General features: G+C 42.2%; 1 protein-coding gene across 2 annotated transcripts; it reads left to right on the top strand.

The window, feature by feature from the left end:
• Positions 1-1,457: 1,457 nt before the first annotated feature.
• On the top strand, positions 1,458-20,867 carry LOC135555617 (uncharacterized). Of its 2 annotated transcripts, XM_064988232.1 has the most exons (8): positions 1,458-1,567; positions 1,662-1,718; positions 16,290-16,486; positions 16,727-16,881; positions 17,103-17,566; positions 19,168-19,376; positions 19,759-20,105; positions 20,143-20,867. In XM_064988232.1, the coding sequence occupies exons 2-7, from the start codon at positions 1,703-1,705 to the stop codon at positions 20,092-20,094; spliced, it is 1,377 nt and encodes a 458-aa protein (XP_064844304.1). In that variant the 5' UTR covers positions 1,458-1,567; positions 1,662-1,702; the 3' UTR covers positions 20,095-20,105; positions 20,143-20,867. The 2 variants fall into 2 exon arrangements, with proteins under 2 accessions (XP_064844304.1, XP_064844298.1); XM_064988226.1 differs by having other exon boundaries at positions 19,759-20,867.
• The last annotated feature ends 1,389 nt before the right edge of the window (positions 20,868-22,256 follow it).

Below are 22,256 nucleotides of genomic sequence, written 5' to 3'. Positions count from 1 at the left end.
CCGTGCTTCTACACCTGCATTGCTTGCTGTTTGGGGTTTTAGGCTGGGTTTCTGTACAGCACTTTGAGATATCAGCTGATGTACGAAGGGCTATATAAATAAATTTGATTTGATTTGATTTTGAAGACGTTCTGCCTTTTTAAATCCAGTTGGTCTTGGGGGTCCTCAGAGGCCATACCATCTCAAAAGAAACATAAAGAGACAAATTCCAATCCATCCCTTCACATAGATGCAAAAAGGGGAACATATTGCCTATTGTATAGGTGGCTAAAATAATAAGTGAGAATGATATCCAAATATATGCAAGTAATGCAACAAAAATATCCACACATTCTATGTTGTGTATGCAACTTTGTTTATGCACCTTAGTTATGTAACCTTCCTTACTGGTTTAACACGGTTTTTAAACCAAACACTTTAACAAACACAAAACAATTTGTATACATGCTGTATTTCTGACAACAAGTGAAGAACTGGCGACCTTCCTGTTATCTGCCCAGGGTCTAGACATCTGGTGTGGGGGCGAAAAATCTATTAACAACAAATGTCACATGACCGGATGAGGTAACCATTCTTGTTGTTCTTGTAACTTTCCGGTAGGCGAGAAGCTTTCCGGTGTTTTGCTGCTCGTCACAGGTCGACGCGGGTATTGCACTTGATTTATCGCTCACAACCTTAGGTGCAGCCAAGTGGAAATACAAAAGCTTTCTAGCTATTTCGCACTGACGGTAATTTTAACACAAGAACGTTTATAGTGAAAAGGAGCTTACACTCAGAGCCATGTATTTACACACAGCCAGCTCATAGTACATTTCCACCCGAGCTTTAATACGGGTTAACGTGTTGGTAGTTTTGGTTGGCCAACCAACTTGAAGACTACAATGACAACATACGTTTCCCAAAAGGTTATACGAAAAATAAAAAATGGTTTGGTATTGATGGACAATGGCAAGGCTGCTATTGTATTTTCAGTTACATTCTGGTCAATAACACGTTTGTTTTTTGTAAGAAATACATGAAACTTCAACCGAATAAAACACCATTAGCCATCATGCATTGCTTACATTCATTCTTTACTGACAAGTCTGTTAAGAAAAATCAAAAACAGCACATATAGGCATACAACTACAATGTTTTAATAGGGATTAAATAAATACATATCTATATATTCATAACGTAAAAATATAAATAAAATACAGGCTATCGCGTCTATGGTTGTTGCAAAGGCTTGTGTGTCGGCTACTGGTTAAATTCGTGTCTTTTCGCACGAATTAAATAGCGCATAAATGCGTGTCTTTTCGCACGAATTGAACCACACAAAACCGCACGAAATCTGCGTTTTAGTGTACATATATGCGCGAATCGAATGTGAGTTTGGGCTGGTATGTGTATGCCTTCGTCACCAGTTGAGATATGGAACCGTCCATTCTTTAGTGTGTTTCCTGGAAGCGTCTGTTTGCTGACGAAATGCCCATCTCTATAAATTCTTAACTCAGCCCTCAGAGTTTTCAATAGTTAAGAGACATTGATCCACACCACACTGGGGGCAGCGATTGCTAAATCATTGGTGAGATATTTAATTAATCTTTGTATTCTAACCTATTCTAACATATTTGATCTTGCAGTTTAAATCAATTATTGTCTTTCGATGATTTCTTCAGTAAAATTTGGACTCCGAAACGGAAAACTCCACTCATCAATCATGTCATCTGATACTGGTAAGACCTCACAGATTGTTAATCATATTGTACAAATTGTCCCCTTTGTCTGCAACTCTTGAATTTATATTTACCAGACCATTATGATAGAAAATGAGTGTGATATAATCTGGAGATCTATGATATTCGTGACATTTGTCTACAAGATCGTGTAGTAGTGTGGGGTATGTCTGGCTGTCAAGGGTAGGGTAATTGATTAAATGTATTGTATTTTTTAGAGTTTTCTAATTATTTGCTTAATATATCTCAATGTGTGACTGATGTCGCCCCTCATGTGTGCGCGATTTTCCGTGTACAGGACACGCAAAATCAAGTGCGCCTGGAGCCTAATTTCAAATCATTAATAGCCTATACGCTGTATGAAGTGCTTTCTTGGTAAAACAGGGCAAAGTAATATGTCTTAGAAAATGAACGTCCTAAATATATCATTTTTACATAGACCTCAAATAAATATTGATAGGCTACATTAGAGCTAATATATTGAAATAAATGTGCAAACAATTATTGAATGAATCCTTTCTGTAGGCGACATAAATACATTACTCATTCAAATTAGACTACTATACAAGACAGCATTCTTTAGCTACATGGGATCAATAGATTATTTTAAAGAATATTGAGCGAACAGCGTTGTTTATAAAGTATCTTGACCGATATGCTATCGGCACAAGCGCATCTTCTATCACCGATCTTTTAGTCTGTAGTTATTTTTTTTATTATATTCTCTTATCCAGAGAGACTTACAGTAGTGAGTCCATACATTTTCGTACTTGTCCCCCGTGGAAATCGAACCCACAACCCTGTGAGTGTGCATATCCAATATCTGTATCATTGGATGAGTCGGTGCCACTAGAAATCTTTTTTAGGACAATAACTAATTATTCATAATTTATAATCTGTCTCCACTATTTTCGCTGGCCCAGGACTGCATTCAAATCTGTTGTTTTTATTGATCCCAGTTTATAAGAGTGCCCCGTCATTTCGGTCATTGTACGGTAAGTAATTACGGTAGTAAAATATTCTGCTTGTCACGCCCTAACCACAGAGAGCCTTTGTTTTTCTATGGTATAGTAGGTCAGGGCGTAACAAGGGGGTTTTCCAGTTATTATTTTCTATATCGGTGTTTGGTATGATTCCCAAGCCGCTGGCTATTGTTGTCTCTAATTGGGGATCATATTTAAGTATAATTTCTTCCACCTGTGTTTTATGGGATATTGTTTTGAGTTAGTACACGTAGCACTTCTGTAGTCACGGTTCGTTGTTTGTTTCGTTCTTTCTTTGTTGTTTTGTGCGTTTTCAAATAAATATTATGTGGAAACCATATCGCGCTGCGATATGGAGGGGCTCGGCCCTGTTATGTTTGTGATAAGGTCCTTCCATGGAGGGGCTCGGCCCTGTTATGTTTGTGATAAGGTCCTTCCATGGAGGGGCTCGGCCCTGTTATGTTTGTGATAGGGTCCTTCCATGGAGGGGCTCAGCCCTGTTATGTTTGTGATGGGGTCCTTCCATGGAGGGGCCCTGTTATGTTTGTGATAAGGTCCTTCCATGGAGGGACTCGGCCCTGTTATGTTTGTGATAGGGTCCTTCCATGGAGGGGCTCGGCCCTGTTATGTTTGTGATGGGGTCCTTCCATGGAGGGGCCCTGTTATGTTTGTGATGGGGTCCTTCCATGGAGGGGCCCTGTTATGTTTGTGATAAGGTCCTTCCATGGAGGGGCTCGGCCCTGTTATGTTTGTGATAGGGTCCTTCCATGGAGGGGCTCGGCCCTGTTATGTTTGTGATGGGGTCCTTCCATGGAGGGGCTCAGTTTTGCTACTTTGTATTAAAGTGTATATTGAATTCACAAGTTCCTTTAAGAGTGTTATATTTCTGAGACGATTCTCCACGACAACGTCTCTAGTAGAAAGTGTACAAATCAGAGAACTGAGTGTCTCTTTTATACAGTTTGTCCAGTTAAGGTGTAAAATGATAAACCTATCAGAGTTCTACAGAATACATATTACTAGGAACTGTATCTTTCCTCCTCCTCAGACCACACCCCTCCTGTAGTCATGTCTCAACCTGTCTGTCCAGTACCCAGTTCATTATTAAGGTGTAAAATGATAAACCTATCTGAGTTCTACAGAATACATATTACTAGGAACTGTATCTTTCCTCCTCCTCAGACCACACCCCTCCTGTAGTCATGTCTCAACCTGTCTGTCCAGTACCCAGTTCATTATTAAGGTGTAAAATGATAAACCTATCAGAGTTCTACAGAATACATATTACTAGGAACTGTATCTTTCCTCCTCCTCAGACCACACCCCTCCTGTAGTCATGTCTCAACCTGTCTGTCCAGTACCCAGTTCATTATTAAGGTGTAAAATGATTAACCTATCAGAGTTCTACAGAATACATATTACTAGGAACTGTATCTTTCCTCCTCCTCAGACCACACCCCTCCTGTAGTCATGTCTCAACCTGTCTGTCCAGTACCCAGTTCATTATTAAGGTGTAAAATGATTAACCTATCAGAGTTCTACAGAATACATATTACTAGGAACTGTATCTTTCCTCCTCCTCAGACCACACCCCTCCTGTAGTCATGTCTCAACCTGTCTGTCCAGTACCCAGTTCATTATTAAGGTGTAAAATGATAAACCTATCAGAGTTCTACAGAATACATATTACTAGGAACTGTATCTTTCCTCCTCCTCAGACCACACCCCTCCTGTAGTCATGTCTCAGCCTGTCTGTCCAGTACCCAGTTCATTATTAAGGTGTAAAATGATAAACCTATCAGAGTTCTACAGAATACATATTACTAGGAAGTGTATCTTTCCTCCTCCTCAGACCACACCCCTCCTGTAGTCATGTCTCAACCTGTCTGTCCAGTACCCAGTTCATTATTAAGGTGTAAAATGGAAGGCTAGTTGAGAACAGGTTCTCATTTGCAACTGCGACCTGGCCAAGATAAAGCATAGCAGTGTGAACAGACAACAATACAGAGTTCCACATGGAGTAAACAATAAACAAGTCAATAACATCATAGAAAAAATGAGTCTATATACATTGTGTGCAAAAGGCATGAGGAGGTAGGCAATAAATAGGCCATAGGAGTGAATAATTACAATTTAGCAGATTAACACTGGAGTGATAAATGATCAGATGAACATGTGCAAGTGGATGTGCAATTGTTGTCTCTAATTGGGGATCATATTTAAGTATAATTTCTTCCACCTGTGTTTTATGGGATATTGTTTTGAGTTAGTACACGTAGCACTTCTGTAGTCACGGTTCGTTGTTTGTTTCGTTCTTTCTTTGTTGTTTTGTGCGTTTTCAAATAAATATTATGTGGAAACCATATCGCGCTGCAGTTTGGTCCGATAATTATTCTAGTGAACGTGACACTGCTAATGTCTCCAGTCACGTAAAATTACGTATAGATTTGCATGTACTGCGTTCTTAAAATACAAAACATCGGGATTAAAACTGAATGTCTCTAAATGTGAAATCTTATGTTTATTTCACTCTGATGATAAATAAATAGAAAATATTCCTGTTAAGGACTGTGTTAAATATTGAGGAATACATCTGTCAAAAAAAAAACTTATTCAGACAACATATGAATTTCTCTCCTAAAATGAAGAAAACCAAAAATATATTTAATAATTGGCTACAAAGAGAATTTTCTATACATGAGAGAGTACTTCTGTCCAAGGCAGAAGGACTCTCGTTTTGTGTACCCCTCATTATCTTTATTTGTAAACCCTGCAACTTGTAAAGAGATCAATAAGACCTTTCTTGACTTCATCTGGAAAAATAACTCAAACTAAAATGTCAGTCCTTTCTCATTTCTAATAAAAGAGCTGAAGGCGGTCTGGAAGTGTTGGACTATGTTGACAAACACTTTCAAGATCAACTGGTGGAAAATATGTTTGATCAGTACTGATTCAATATGGTATTTCATTCCAAATAATGTCTTTAATAAGTTGAGAGGTCTTCAATTTTTACTGAAATTTAATTATATTCCTGAAAGATTACCTGCTAAATTGGCTAGGTTTCGCCAACAAGCTTTAATGGCCTGGAAAATGTTTTTACATATCAACAATTTATAACATTGAAAGAGTTTCCAATACCTTTCAGAGTTTTTTTCTGTGATTAAAGCCGTTCCCAGGGGTCTAACTACACTAATGAAAACTCATCTTAGTTTTGGTAATGATCAAAGTTTATCCAGAACTCAGATTGGAAGGCGTGGGTTTACTTGAGAAATCTTGTTGTAATAAATATATAAGACAAATTCTTCATTCACAAAACCAACTTACATTATCTGGAAAATGCATCGTTAAGGCCTTGTAAATATGGTATACCAAGCAAAGTTAAGGAAGTGCACTTTAAAGTTTTACGTAAGATATATCCATGTAATTCTATGTTATCCAAATTTGTGGCTTTTGATGATATCTGCGTTTTCTGTGAAAAAGGTGAGAATCTGTCTTATTTGTTCTTTGAATGTAAATTTGTGTCAGAATTTTGGGAAAACCTTGCAAAGTACTTATTTACCATTATGAACACTACCCATGTGTTTGACATGAAAGATATAATATGTTGCTATTGTAATGACAACAAGACCATTGAAATGATTGTGAATTTTTTTATTCTTGTTGTCAAATACTTTATATACAAACAAAAATTCCATACCAAAATTACACATTTTTGATTTAATTTAATTATCTTATTAAAACATTAACCCTAGTGAATAACAACAAAAATAAAATTTTCCTGAATCATCAAAAATATACTTTGATGATTGTAATTTGTAATTTAGCACTGGAAAGAGGAATTCAGTTTGTACATGGCTCTTACACTGAGTGAAAAACCGGAGGATTACAAAGTGAAGCTACTGTATTGGGGGAAAAGGCAGAGAAATTTGTGAGACCCTATGTGTGGGCAGTACAAAAAAACATCTCTGTTGAGGAAGTAAATGCAGCACTGGATGCATTTTGTGATCCCAAGAAAAATGAAAATTGAAAGATATAATTTTTTAATGCGAAGTCAGGGCCAAGATGAACGTTTAGACAAATATCTCACTGAATTGCAACCTGCAACTTTGGCTTAATCACAGACTTATCTTATCAGGGACAGGATTGTCTGTGGCACGTGTGACCCACACTTAAGAGAGCACTTACTCGGAGAGACTGATCTCAGTTTAGAGAAATGCATACAGATTGGAAGAGAACTGTCCAGACAGAGAGCTAACGTCATAAATGTGCAGGGCCCTGTAGCAGTGCATGCAGAAACACAGAAAGAGAGACTGAGAGGGGAGGGACAGGAGACCCTACAGAGGGGAGAGCGGTGAGGATGTTCTCTGCATCACACTAGGGCCAAAGTTGGAGAGCATCAACGTGGTGCAGGAGAACCACAGACCCCAATGCAACTCTCTTTGCAACCATGCTGGTCAACAAAAAGTCAGTCAGATTTCAGCTAGATTGTGGTGCTAGTTGTAATGTTATTCCTTCAAACCTCCTAAAAGCCAGTCACCTAGAGCCCTGCAGTCAGGTATTGGTGATGTATAACAAGAGTACTCTGACGGCACTGGGGAAGTGCACACTTAAAGTGATCAATCCACGCAATAAGGAAACCTACCGAGTTGAGTTCATCGTAGTCAACAAGAATGTGCACAGGCCCATTCTAGGCAGTAAGGCTATCCAGGCAATGGAGTTGATTACTGTGCAGAATCACAACATCATGGCCATTGAGAAAAGAACAGGATCCTGGACTAAAGAGCAAATTTAACAAGAGTACTCTGATGTATTCCAGGGAGATGTTATGCTTACCCAGCAAACTGAAGCTGGAAGTGGATGAGCGAGTGGATCCTGTCCAGCTGCCAAAGAGAAGAGTGCCATCAGCACTATATAAACCACTCAAAGAGGAGCTCAGTGGTCTAGAGAAAAGAAGGATGATAAAAGCAGTTGAAAAAAGCACAGATTGGATTAGCAGCCTGATAGTAGTGAAGAAACCGTCTGGAAAACTAAGTGTGTATTGATCCAAAACCTCTCAACAAGGTGCTCAAGAGGAGCCATTACCCACTTCCGACTATTGAAGATGTGCTGCCAGATCTGACCAGAGCATGTGTGTTCTCTGTGGTGTAAAAAAACAGATTTTGGCATGTGGAACTGGAGGAGGAATCCAGCTATCTCACCGTGTTCTCTACTCCCATGGGACGCTACAGGTGGCTGCGCATGCCAATGGGAATCAGTCCATGCCCCAGAGATCTTTCAGACGAAGTTGAACCAGTCAATGGAAGGTCTTCCAGGTGTCAAAATCATTGCAGATGACATCCTGATTGTGGGAGAAGGAGACAACGAAGAAGCAGCGACTGGACCATGACAAAAACCTGAGAATGCTCCTGGACAGATGCAGGAAGCTCAATAGCAAGCTGAATCCAGAGAAGCTGCAGCTCAGACTGAAGGTAGTGCCCTACATTGGCCACCTGCTAACATCAGAGAGGTTGAAAGTGGACCCAGGAAAAGTGACAGCCATCAAACAGATGCCTAGGCCTACAGATGTGCAGGGGGTGCAGCGTTTCCTGGGCATGGTAAACTACCTAGTCAAGTTCTGCAGCCACGCCACGGAGCTCCACGAGCCACTGTGACAGCTAACACACAAGGACTCACTGTGGGAGTGGTCAGAGAGACATGAGCAGGCTTTCAATAAGATCAGGGATACCATTGCACAGACCCCTGTGCTGAAATACTACAACCCAACAGAGCAGCTTGTACTGCAGTGTGATGCTTCAGAAAGTGGGTTAGGAGTAGCCTTGATACAGGGAGGACAACCAGTAGCATACGCCAGCAGAGCCCTGACAGACTGAAAAAGGGTATGCACAGATGGAGAAGGGGCTGCTAGCAGAACCCTGACAGACTGAAAAAGGGTATGCACAGATAGAGAAGGAGCTGCTAGCAGAACCCTGACAGATTGATAAAGGGTATGCACAGATAGAGAAGGGGCTGCTAGCAGAACCCTGACAGATTGATAAAGGGTATGCACAGATAGAGAAGGAGCTGCTTGCAGAACCCTGACAGATTGACAAAGGGTATGCACAGATAGAGAAGGAGCTGCCAGCAGAACCCTGACAGACTGAAAAAGGGTATGCACAGATAGAGAAGGAGCTGCTAGCAGAACCCTGACAGACGAAAAAGGGTATGCACAGATAGAGAAGGAGCTGCTAGCAGAACCCTGACAGACTGAAAAAGGGTATGCACAGATAGAGAAGGAGCTGCTAACAGAACCCTGACAGACTGAAAAGGGGTATGCACAGATAGAGAAGGAGCTGCTTGCAGAGCCCTGACAGACTGAAAAAGGGTATGCACAGATGGAGAAGGAGCTGCTTGCAGAGCCCTGACAGACTGAAAAAGGGTATACACAGATAGAGAAGGAGCTGCTTGCAGAGCCCTGACAGACTGAAAAAGGGTATGCACAGATGGAGAAGGAGCTGCTTGCAGAACCCTGACAGACTGGAAAAGGGTATGCACAGATAGAGAAGGGGCTGCTAGCAGAACCCTGACAGAGATTGATAAAGGGTATGCACAGATGGAGAAGGAGCTGCTTGCAGAACCCTGACAGACTGGAAAAGGGTATGCACAGATAGAGAAGGGGCTGCTAGCAGAACCCTGACAGAGATTGATAAAGGGTATGCACAGATAGAGAAGGAGCTGCTTGCAGAGCCCTGACAGAGACTGAAAAAGGGTATGCACAGATAGAGAAGGAGCTGCTTGCAGTGGTGTTTGGCATGGAGAGGTTCCACCAATTCACATATGGACGAACTGTGGAAGTGCAGTCAGATCACAAGCCTCTAGAGAGAATCCTGACGAAGCCTCTCCTCAGAGCACCAAAAAGACTACAACGCATACTCATGAGACTCCAAAACTACGAGGTCAGTCTTCAAATCAAATCAAATCAAATCAAATTTTATTTTTCACATACACATGGTTAGCAGATGTTAATGCGAGTGTAGCGAAATACTTGTGCTTCTAGTTCCGACAATGCAGTAATAACCAACAAGTAATCTAACTAACAATTCCTAATCTACTGTCTTATACACAGTGTAAGGGGATAAAGAATATGTACATAAGGATATATGAATGAGTGATGGTACAGAGCAGCATAGGCAAGATACAGTAGATGGTATCGAGTACAGTATATACATGTGAGATGAGTATGTAAACAAAGTGACAAAGAGTCTTCGATAAGTTCCGGGAAAAGATGTGGTGCTGGCCGACACCCTGAGCAGGGAGTACCTCACAGAACAAGACAACAGAGGCCCTGTGGAGGTCAAAGTGGAATCAATCAATATGATGCACTACCTCCCTGTGTCAAGCGAGAGACTAAAGCACATCCAGAGAGCCACTGAGCTGGACCGGGAGCTCCAGACACTGAAACATGTGATCCTGCAGGGGTGGCCTGAAGTGAAAGGACATGTACCCTTGGAAGTAATCATGTATTTTCTGTCACGGTGCTGACTTTTGCCCGTCGCCTGCAGCAAAAGCCTCTGTCCCGTCCCCTGGCTAGGCAGAGTACTTTAGGATTTTAGTCACTTCGGTGTAACAGGGGCCTTGCCGTGCGGCCCCACCAACTCTTCTATGTATTCGTAATGGCCCTTCGCGTGAGTTGGGTTTGTTCCTTCGTTCACGTTGTCACTCCCTTATTTGCCGGTCTAGTATGGGGCCTTCAGTGGTGGGCCGTCAGGGCCAGCAAGGCCTTCTCTGCTGGCCTAAACATAATCAGAATATAATTTTTTTTAAATATATTTTCCCACAAATATGTATTAAATTATTCCCCAGAGTAAGAGTTATAGCTTTCCTCTTGGTTGCACTGCTTCCAGCCCCAGGTTGAGATTTGGAGGGCTGGTCTTTATGTTAGATCTTTGATCCAATTATATTCAGCCATCATGTGTTGCCAGGGGCCTAAAATCTGCCCTCAGGCCTTCAGAATCAACAGTGCGGGTGCTTGTAGCTTAAAGTGAATGGAAATTAAAATGTAGTGTCAACCAATCAGCTTTAGAGTTGGCTATTGTACGCCTGCTGGCTGGCTCCAGTGTTACACAGGAGCCAGCTAGCAGGCGTAGTGGGTGCACGTCTTTTGATTGGATTACCAATATTGAGAGGCAGGTCCTATATGGGCAGGTCTATGCAGAATCTCAGAACTAGGAAACTGAATTTGATAAACAAATTAATTTGCGTACTACTAAGCTGTTTTTTCAACCCACAATGGCGGAAGGAGAAGATATCGATTTGGTCGAGGATATAATTATAACGCCATTCTCAAGACAAACTTTTCAAGAAAAGTTAGACATTGTCAGGAGAGGTCGACGCCGACGCTACAAAGCCTGTCACAGGCGGGAAAGGGGTTCGTTCACCACTTTCAAAGTTCCAACTACGAGCGCTATCAATGGCTCACAGGCTCCGAGAAGCACTGCAAACTGTACTGCTGGGAATGCCTATTATTTGTAAGTGATCGATTTGGTCTTTGGAGCCACACTGGCTTTGCAAACTTGAGTTGTCTAACCAAGGCAGCAACAAGACACCAAAGTACGGCTGGGCACTTACAAGCAATGGTGCTTTTGAAAACTTTTGGGGACACCCGAGTGGATCTACAGCTCAACGAACAAGCGCGCAGGGCAACGAAGCTGCACAATGAAAAGGTATTGTACTCTTCCCCTGCAATTCTCTGAATAAAAATTTCAATTTCAAAGTGACGCAACGCCTGGTTATACTGTGTTTCTGTCTAAATGTATAGTGTCTAGAGCCATGGCATCATAATGATGGTAATAAGAGGTGGATTAATTCTGGTGGGACTGTGTAGGATTTCACTGAAGGCCCACGGCACGCCACTGGGGGCCTTGGATATATGAGTACTTTATTACTTTATGTTTATAGATTATTCCTATACTCCCTTACCTTGGGTCTTCTTCTCTTATATATCAATACCTAATAACTAATATTCTGTTAGTTATTATGCTCGTCAGCTAGTAGTCACTTGGAATCTAGTATTGTTATATGTATTAGACTTTTCCAAAGATATATTATTGTCCACACAATAAAATATGCTTTAGTGCAATCACTTTAACCTATAACCAGGGTCACTTTCTGTTCAGTGAGAGTGTCAAAGGCGTTTGCTCTCCAGATCGTTAATCTGGCCTAGTTGTCAAAGTTTCAAGCTTTTATTAAGTCAATCTGTTTTTGGTCTTATACACGTTATTACAATTCAATGGTTATACAGTACCAATACATCAATAATGCTCAATCAATCCTTAATGTGCTATGCTATGCCAAGTAATATTGCAAAGGTAAATCACTTAACACACTTCTTTATGACTCTTTAAACAAAGCAAACACCCATATATTTACCTTGAAGCTATATTCCCTTGGTCCTTCCACTGGTCTTTATAAGAGTAGTAATATTTTTGCAGCCTCTGCTGTTTATACTACTATAATCTTCTTATTTAGTCCGAATTTCCTATGGTTTTTACTGCCTACTGTTTGATATTGATTGCTTTTTATCGACCCTTGGCTACTACGAGGCTTTAACTATTTCTGGCCTTTTTCAATCTTGCCAAACTGCGATTGTCACTGACACACCAAAGATGGAACTTTGTTGCTATCAAGAGTTCTCCACGCCTCGCACTGTTGAGGGGTGAAGTTCTCTCGTACACAATCTTGTTCACTTATTCTTTTTATAAGGTGTGAGATTCCAGTGTACAACACAATTCTTAAGAAATACCAGTCTATAGTTTGCTCGAGCCTTGAGATCATGCTGTCCAAATCATATGGGTAGAGGATCATGCCTAGGCACTGATCTCTCCTCCTTTTATACCTCTTTTAGACACTCAGTTTGGGGAAAGATGTTCGGGAGTGCAATCTATCTTAACACAGTGTGCCACTACATTACGTATTAAGTAGCACTTAGTCAAATGTTAGTTCCTTCAGCACTGATGCCCATAGGTATTCTTCCGTTGGGGCGTTGGCTTGGTAGGTTGGTTCATACCACTCCTCCTCAGTCTTCCTGGAGGTTGGTTCTTGTTTAATTCCCAGTACTTGTATTTCCCATGCATTTGGCTCCCTCTGCTGGTCATCTGCTGTTGTGGCAATTTCTTCTTTTATCCCCCAGTCAACAGTTGGCCATAGAGCCCATACATGTCGCCCTGGAACTGGACCGGCCACTGAGGGAGGGGTCTGATCTTTTTTGCCTTTTGCCACATTTCACAACAGAGATGAGCTGAGTGTGCAAAATGGAGTTATCTTCAGAGGTGAGCGAGTTGTTGTGCTTACTGCCCTCAGGTCAGAGATAATGCAGAGAATCCATTCCCCACACATAGGAACAGAGGGATGTCTGTGAAGAGCTTGCGAGTGTGTCTACTGGCCAGGCATGAATGCACAGCTGAGCACATACATGGCACAATGTAGCACCTGCATTGCATGGGGTATGAAGCTGCAGAAAGAAACATTGAGGCCCCACAAAGCACCAAAGCGTCCCTGGGAAAAAATAGGGACTTACCTGTTCCAGTTCAACGACAGAGACTACATGGTCACAGTTGATTATCTCTCCAACTGCTGGGAAGTGGATCATTTGGAGAACACACAGTCGAAAAAATGGTAATTCGAAAACTGAAGACACACACTTCACGCAATGGGATATCTGACATCCTTTACTCAGACAATGGTCCCAGGTACTCTTCAGATAAGTTCCGACGTTTCAGCAAGGCTTGGGACTTTACACACAAAACATTGTCTCCAGGATACCCTCAAAGTAATGGGAAAGTGGGATCGGCAGTGAAAACAGCCCAAAGTAAAGAGAGCAGGTGCTGACCCGTACCTGGCCCTGCTGGATCACAGAAATACCCTTCACAAGGAACAGACAACAGCCCTGCGATGGTGCTCATGGGAAGACGTACAAAGACACTACTTATAATGAGTAAAAATCTTCTGAGACCGGGGATGGCAAACTGTCAGCTGGAGAAGTTCAAAGACAGACAACAGAAACAGGCACCTCTAAGGATCTCAAAGAGCTGATGAAAGGGTGAGAGTTCAGCCACTCACAGGACAGAAACAGTGGTGGCAGAGGGTCACAGTAGTCAGACCTGTGGAGCAAAGGTCCTATGAGGTGAAGACAGAACAGGGACACATCTTCAGGAGGAACAGGTGATAGAGGAGGATTTCCCCACTGTTGAGGAGCCTGGCACAGAGCCAGTAAACAGAACACCAGCTAAGGCCCAGCAGGGTGCTGAACACAACCTAGAGGTGGACGCTGCACCTCAACAAGAAGATCCAAACATCTCAGGTCAAGCACCTCCTGATGTAATCAACACTCCCCACACAAGGTCTAGTAGGGCCATCCGAAGACCTATAGACCTGAAAGACTTTGTGTGAAGGTAAAATTAATAATAATTAATGGACAGTCAGAGACAATAAACAAAAATTCAGTTCACATTCCAGTTTATTGCAGACATGGACTACAAGCCAAAGTTAGATGGAGTCTGCCTTCGCTGTAAAAAAGAAAAATGTAAGAACATGTAGCAATATTGATGTTACTGAAATTGATGTTACACAGGAAACAGAAAGCAGTTCTTACTTACTTTATTAATGTGCTGGTTGACAACATGCCTAGTAAAGTTTGTTTAACTATATATCTTTGTCTGCCGTGACTACAACACAAAGTATATTGAAACACACACAACCATTTTTTTCCCATGTGTGCAAATCCTAAAAACACCTCTGCTTTACACTTTGACACTATAGTCTACGCAAATGCATTGATAAACCAGATGGTGTTAGCAAACTATGCCTATATTAGGCATAGGAAACAGATCTTGATCAGGATTATTTTAAGCAATTTCAGCGCCCTTCGAATCATGGTGGTTAAAGGACAACACCATAACCAAGTGGTCACATATCATTATGCATTCCATCGCGCAAGAGGGCTCTGTGGAGTTTTATAAACATCAAGGCAGACATGCGGTTAGTTTGGATCCTAGATCTCATTGGTGGGAGGCTGCCTGCTGCAGCCTGGTATCAAAGCATTTCACATTCTTCTGTATGTAAATCCAAGACATGCCATTTAATATGATATGTTACATTTTGTATGGTATGCATACATTTTTGGGGTGTCCAACTGTCATTTCGTATGATATGTTACGAATTACAATTCATATTATATGTTTTCAAATTTGCAAAACGTTTGATATGTTATGAATTCTATCTAGGTGGTTAGCTAGCTGGCTAATGTTAGCTAGGCTTGGGGTTAGGGGTTAGAGGTTAGGGTTAAGTTTATGAGTTAGTTTAAAGGGTTAAGTAACCATCTGTCTTATGTAACCATATCAATCATAACATAACATACTATTTTGAGTGTCCGGGATTTACTTTACTATGTTACGTGTAGTCTATGAGACCAAGTGGATCAGTTTGTCTGCATACATAATAGAGGTGGTAGTCTATGTTTCTGTAAACTATAAGCCACATGTCAAAAACAAGGCCCAATCCGGTCCGTCACACATTAATATCCAGCCTGCGCAATGATTTGAGTTGTCAATTCATTGTGACCCGCTTCCATACCACCCGTGATGCGCTGCACTACAAGTCACAGCAAGCACTGCCAAAGTGCTGAACGCCAAATGTTTTTTAAAGCTTGACAAGGAATAACCAAAAATCAAAACCTGCAACAAAACACCATGCAAAGAAAAACATGCAGGCCTATTACAGCACCATTTGAGCAGTAGCCTAGGCTGGCTACTCAACTAGACCAACAAGAGGTTTTGAGTGCACCGTACAGTAATGCCGAATTCTACCACACTGGTGATCCATGTGATGTAAAAAATAATAATACATGTTTTACGTTTAAATGTTACAACAACCTAGCTACATTTTTGTTATTTGGAGTTATTAAAAACGTTTTGATGAGGGTCGCAGCATGTTATGCACATCTGCAGGCATAGTAGCAAAGCAACCACTGTTAGAGATTTCTGTCTTTGTTCTTGTTATGTCTAATTTGGCCCATTCAAAGTGGTCAAGGCCTTTGCACACACCCTTACATTTATTCATCATTCACGCCACCTGCCAGAGTGAGAAGACACTATGGCAGTACTACTGTATGTCCCTGCTCTGTGAAAGATCAGCTCTGAAAAATATCTAATGTGGAAAGATGGGATGGGTCAAAAGATCAATTAGTGGATAACATATCAGAATTGGGCTGCCAAGAGCTCCAGGGTCATTGATAGTCCATTGTAGGTGAAAAACAGTTTTCCAAACTGCATTTCTACAGCTCGGGTCTGTCCGAGGAGTGAAGGTAAATAGTAGGCACGTTCTCTGCTATCTACCTTGTTTCTATCATTATTTTGGGTAGAGGGACTTGTTTCTTTTTCAAGCGTTTAGAGAGGTCAAAATATACTGTACTTGGGAGGGTCAATTTAACTTCAGAGATGTCCGATTTTCTCCATGTACCCCAAACATTATAAATAACTTACGGTCACTAACCACTCACCACAACTCACAACCTACTCCCCTGTCTATTCAATGTTGATGTTTTCTTCCCTTTCAGCTGTAGTTCCATACAACCATCAAATGGACAGCCCAGATTTCATTAGAGACCTGCTGCCTGCTGCAGAGAAGACAGCCCTGCTGTACAACATCTCCTACCTGTGCCTGGCCAAATTCCCCTCTCTGGAGAGAATCATCAGAGCCAATGCTGTTGAGGCCCAAATGCTGTTCTCCTCCTCTGAGGCTCTGCTGCTGCTGGTATTTCAAACTTACTGTTTCTATCCTCGTAAATTCTGTTAATTTATCATTAGATTAACTAGTTAACACTATACTGGAGTGTTTCTAGCCTCATAAACTGTGTTAATATGTCATTAGATGGCCTAGCTTACACTATCCTGGTAGACTAAGATAAATTTATTTTACAGCAGTTTAGTTATGCTAATATTGGAAGGTCGTACATCATTGACTTTGTACTATGTGACATCTTCTTATCAACAGTGTGTTAGCACCAGTGACAACATGGTCAAGACTTTATTCCCAATGCTGAAGGCTGCTGTGGAGAAAGATAATCCAGTAGTTGCCTTCAAATTCCTGTTGAAGGCCAGTCAGTGGATCCATGATATCATCAAAGAAGTTGAAAACATAGTAGATGAGTAAGCCAATATATATGTTACAGAATGCATTCTGTTCAGCCCTGAGTGGGGATTAAACTAGCAGCATCAACAAAAGCAATTCAAAGCCAACCATCTTAGTGAGCAGAGCAATTTTACATTCAATACCCACACCTTAAATATTAAACATAAACATTCAGACCGCAGTGTTGACAATGAAATATGTAAAAGATTTGATCATGTTCTCTCACTACTTTATTTAGCTACAAGAAACTCAACAATGGGGTGGCGACCGCCACCAGCGATGTTATTTCCACCAAAGCCAAAACAGAGGACAAGAAGAAACAGCTGACCAATGAAGAGGAGATCCTGCATAATAGTGTAAAGGACTACAATCAGAAGCTAAGGGGGGTCCAGTCAGATCTGGATGAGGTCAACACAAAAATCAACGATGTTGATACAGAGTTGCGCGATTTGGTTGAGAGCATTGCCAGTAGAAACAAGATGTTTCGCATAGCGGCTTCCGTGGTTCCCTTCCTAGGAATCATCATCGATGTTATGCAGAGGGCAATCAATGACCCTGTAGATAGTGCGGCCATTGAGTTGACCAAGAACAAGATAAATCAGCTTCAGCAGGACAAAACCCGTTTGAGTAAGAAAGAGTGGGAGGCCCAAACGGAGCTGATGAAGTTGCAGATGAAGATGAACAAAACCACATTTGACCTGGGTAAGGAAAGACATTAAGGACTCCACTGCTTTGTACATGGTGGTCTGTACATGGTGGTCGTTCCTTTCCTTCATGACATTGCTTCTGCTATTGGGGAACTCAATAAGACAAGAGGTGAATCAAATTGTATTTGTCATGCGCGGAATACAGCAGGTGTAGACCTTACAAAGAAATGCTTACTTACAAGCCCTTAACCAACAATGCAGTTTTTAGAAAATACCACAAAAAAGTAAGAGATAAGAATAACAAATAATTAAAGAGCAGCAGTAAATAACAACAGTGGGGCGATATACAGGGGGTACCGGTACAGAGTCAATGTGTCAATGTGCGGGGGCACAGGTGTCGAGGTAATCGAGGTAATTATGTACTGTATATGTAGGTAGAGTTATTAAAGTGGCTATGCATAGATAATAACAGAGAGTAGCAGCGGTGTGGGGGGGCAATGCAAATAGTCTGTGTAGCCATTTGATTAGCTGTTCAGGAGTCTTATGGCTTGGGGGTAGAAGCTGTTTATAAGCCTATTAGACCTAGACTTGGCGCTCCGGTACCACTTTCCATGCCAGAGAAGAGAAAACAGTCTATGACTGGGGTGGCTGGAGTCTTTGACCATTTTTAGGGCCTTCCTCTGACACCACCTGGTATAGAGGTCCTGGATGGCAGGAAGCTTGGCCCCGGTGATGTACTGGGCCGGATGCACTACCCTCTGTAGAGCCTTGCGTTTGGAGGCCGAGCAGTTGCCGTACCAGACAGTGATGCAACCCGTCAGGATGCTCTTGATGGTGCAGCTGTAAAACCTTTTGAGGATCTGAGGACCCATGTCAAATCTTTTCAGTCTCCTGAGGGGGAATAGGTTTTGTTGTGCCCTCTTCACGACTGTCTTGGTGTGCTTGGACCATGTTAGTTTGTTGATGCCAAGGAACTTAAAGATCTCAACCTGCTCCACTATAGCCCGTCGATGAGAATGGGGGCGTGCTCGGTCCTCCTTTTCCTGTAGTCCACAATCATCTCCTTTGTCTTGATCACGGTAAGGGAGAGATTGTCATCCTTGCACCACACAGTCAGGTCTCTGACCACCTCCCTATAGGCTGTCTCATCATTGTCGGTGATCAGGCCAACCACTGTTGTGTCATCGGCAAATTTAATGATGGTGTTGGAGAAGTGCCTGGCCGTGCAGTCATGAGTGAACAGGGGTACAGGATGGTACTGAGCACCCCTGAGGTGCCCTGTGTTGTTACCTAACCTTACCAACTGGGGGCGGCCCATCAGGAAGTCCAGGATCCAGTTGCAGAGGAAGGTGTTTAGTCCCAGGATCCTTAGCTTAGTGATGGGCCTGGTCAGGTGTCTGTAGTATATCCCTCGCGTCTAACTCATTGAAGAACTCCTCGTCCAATTCGAGGTGAGTAAATCCCAGTTCTGATATCCAGAAGCTCTTTTCGCTCATAGATGGTAGCAGCAACTTTATGTACATAACAAGTTACGAACAACGCAAAAAAAAAGAACAAAATAGCATGGTTGGTTAAGAGCCGATAAGATGGCAGCTCTACCCTTCGGCGCCATCTTAAGAAGAGGAATGTCAATGCTGTTTGTATTTGTTTTTCCAGGTTCTGTTCCTGATCCTGTCCATCTGGCTGAGGTTCAGGCCTGCCTGACCCGGATCCAGAAAATTCTACTGCAACTCAAAAGCTTCTGGGAGAAGATCGGAGTGATGGTGACCAATCTGCAGCAGAAGACCTTTGCTGGGGAAGACCTGATTAATGTTCTCTCAGATTTTAAGGAGGAGTTCTTGGATTCCTTGCAAGCAGCTGAAGAGGTGAATAAATACATTTTCTGTGCTGGCACTCGGCCAGAAAAATGTATATGTTTTTGTACTTCATATCAGTACTTATGTGAATGATCCTGCTAAAGGATAATGTAACTCAAAAAGGGCATGCTAAAATCCTTTTCATACAATAACACTACCAATTTAAGGCAACGGCTTTAAAACGTCTTAATGTCTAATCTAATCTTCAAAATCACAAGGATAAAGGGTAAATTAGGTCAGCATTTCACAACCCATTGGTAGAGGGCTTACATGGTAGGCAGAACAAAAATGTGCACCTCCTGGAGGTCTACCAAGAACGGATTGAGAAACTAAAGGAATCCAACGTGGATTGAGACTATAGCTAATGTCTCTCTCTTGGTTTACCCCATAGGCTTGGAACACGTTCAGAGGGAGATGCCAGAACGTCATGTGCATGTTTAGTGTCCAGTCCAAGGATGCCTACAAGTTCCTGGAGACCAGCCCATCATCTCTCACCCAGGAAGAGTGGCAGGAAATGTATGATGCTGTGACAGCCAAACTGTATTCCTTCTACCATGCCCTCGAGGCCAAGCAGGTCATTGAGGACCAGCAGGCCATTGAGGCCAAGCAGGCCATTGAGGCCAAGCAGGCCATTGAGGCCCAGCAGGCCATTGAGGCCCAGCAGGCCATTGAGGCCCAGCAGGCCATTGAGGCCCAGCAGGCCATTGAGGCCCAAGCAGGCCATTGAGAACCAAGCAGGCCATTGAGAACCAAGCAGGCCATTGAGGCCAAGCAGGCCATTGAGGCCAAGCAGGCCATTGAGGCCAAGCAGGCCATTGAGGCCAAGCAGGCCATTGAGGACCAGCAGGTTGCAGAGAGTAATTAATGTTTGCATCCACTGTCACCAGGTTAACATTAAAGGAGTTTTTTTTGTTGTCTTATATTGACATTGGTGACAAGTAGGATTTGTGGGCATAATTAGTAGTTCACATGCTGTTATGAGTAACTTTCCATTACTTGTTGATCATTGTTGATTATTGTGTTGCGCTTTTATTAGAGCTCATCATCTACTATGCTAACAGTATAATACCAAACTGGCTATTGTTCACTTTTCTTCTTGGAGTATACTATTGGGTAGCAAGCAGGTTTTAAGGCTTCTGGTCTGTTCAAAGACTTCAATAGTTTAACTTTGTGCAGAGCTTTTGGGAATATGAACTGATCTATATACATATGTATCCGCTATAGTATTCATAAGTAATCATGTATAATCACAATGTGTGTTTTTGGTATATCAGTATTTCAGTATACTATCGTGTATAATTAGTTTAGAGCCATAGAGGAGGAGTTTAGAGCCATAGAGGAGGGTCTTAATGGCTATAAGTACTTGTACTTTCTTCTGTTCTCTGCTGCTTATCTCCTGAAATCTCTTATGAAAACTAAACTAAATAATAATCAAAATCTAATTAGACTAAAATGTTCTTTAATGCATGTTTATTATGAAATAAATCTGAGTAAGAGCAACCATGGTGTCTTAATATGTTCTCAAAGATGATCGAGGACTGACCTTGGCCCATTGTCTGGACCAGGGATCAGCTATATCAGATAAACATCTAGAGAGAAATGTAGCTTGGCTTACTGATTCTGTGTCTGACTGGCAGTCCTTCAGATGCTTGAGAAATAGATGTCTATCTCTGGCTAGAAAAGCAAAATCAACATTCTTCTTGAACTGTGTGTTTTTGAGAAAAGGTGGGAATCCAGCTGCCTTCTGGAAGGTAATAATATCTCTGAAACAAAACTCCACCCTCTCATTACCCCAGCAGGTTATGACAACTTCTGGTCCTATAACAGATAAGATGAACATTTGTGGTGTTTATAATAACCACTTTGCCTAAGAGGGCTACCTATTTGACAAAAATAGCTTCCCATAGAGCAGGTATTCCCAGACTGGGGTACTGGGGGTATGCGCAATGCCGTTGGGGGTACGCCAAATTAAAATGTGATTCACATAAAAAAATACAAATAAACATTTTCAAACCGTGCATTTATATTTTCCAACAGGGCCTTACATTTGGGCGAGGTTTTTTTCTCATCTGAGTAGCCTCGTTTCACTGCCAAAAATAACATTAAACCATCTAATGTTCAGCAAAATAACAACACAATGTAAAATACAGGTAGCCTAGTCAAATAATTAACATCACATTAACTGTTTCTCTCTAACGGGAATTCCACTCACGGTCTGTATGTAACCAAACGTAGCTGCTGCTCATTCCGTTTGCTCGAAAATTGATAAATGGTTAAAAATGTAAGGCACATACCAGCTCTACTAAACCTGCACCTGTCGACAACATAAATCGTTCTGCTTTCATGAGCAATCGAATGCTAGCATCAGTAATTCTACATTTGTTTTTAGCCCAGCAAGCATGGACACTGCGTCTCACCCGGCGTCTCGAATCCAGAATAGCATGTACTGTGTATGCTGGGGACCCCTCGATGTCCAGAGGGGGCAGAGGGACCTCCGGCACCTCACCTTCCTGCAGGGGACCAGCCACCACCGGCCTGAGGGGAGACACATGAAAAGAGGGGTTAATACAATAGTAAGTAGGAAGCTGTAACCTATAACACATGTCGTTTATCCTCCTCAGGACACACCGCGGCCCCAGCTTGCGGCAGGGCAGGCGGAGGGGCAGGTTTCTGGTCGAGAGCCAGACCCGGTCCCCCGGTGCGAATACGGGGGCCTCACTGCGGTGCTGGTCAGCACTCCTTTTCTGCCATCCACTTGCCTGTTTTAATGATTCCTGGACGGCTCACCAGGTGTCCTTCGAGTGGTGCACCCATTCCTCCACCGCAGATGCCATGGAGCCAGGATCGGCTGGTAGCCCAACACGCACTGGAATGGAGACATGTTATTAG

The sequence above is a fragment of the Oncorhynchus masou genome, chromosome 2 (genome assembly GCF_036934945.1).
Source record: "Oncorhynchus masou masou isolate Uvic2021 chromosome 2, UVic_Omas_1.1, whole genome shotgun sequence".
Lineage (NCBI taxonomy): Eukaryota > Metazoa > Chordata > Actinopteri > Salmoniformes > Salmonidae > Oncorhynchus > Oncorhynchus masou.
The sequence above is the reverse complement of the archived record's forward strand: the minus strand, read 5'-3'. Positions and strand labels throughout refer to the sequence as shown.

Bases quoted from the DNA above. Each gene is read 5' to 3' on its own strand.
- LOC135555617 (XM_064988232.1), top strand. The intron at 16,882-17,102 runs GTAAGCCAATAT...TACTTTATTTAG, and splicing joins GTTGAAAACATAGTAGATGA to CTACAAGAAACTCAACAATG. The intron at 17,567-19,167 runs GTAAGGAAAGAC...TTGTTTTTCCAG, and splicing joins CAAAACCACATTTGACCTGG to GTTCTGTTCCTGATCCTGTC.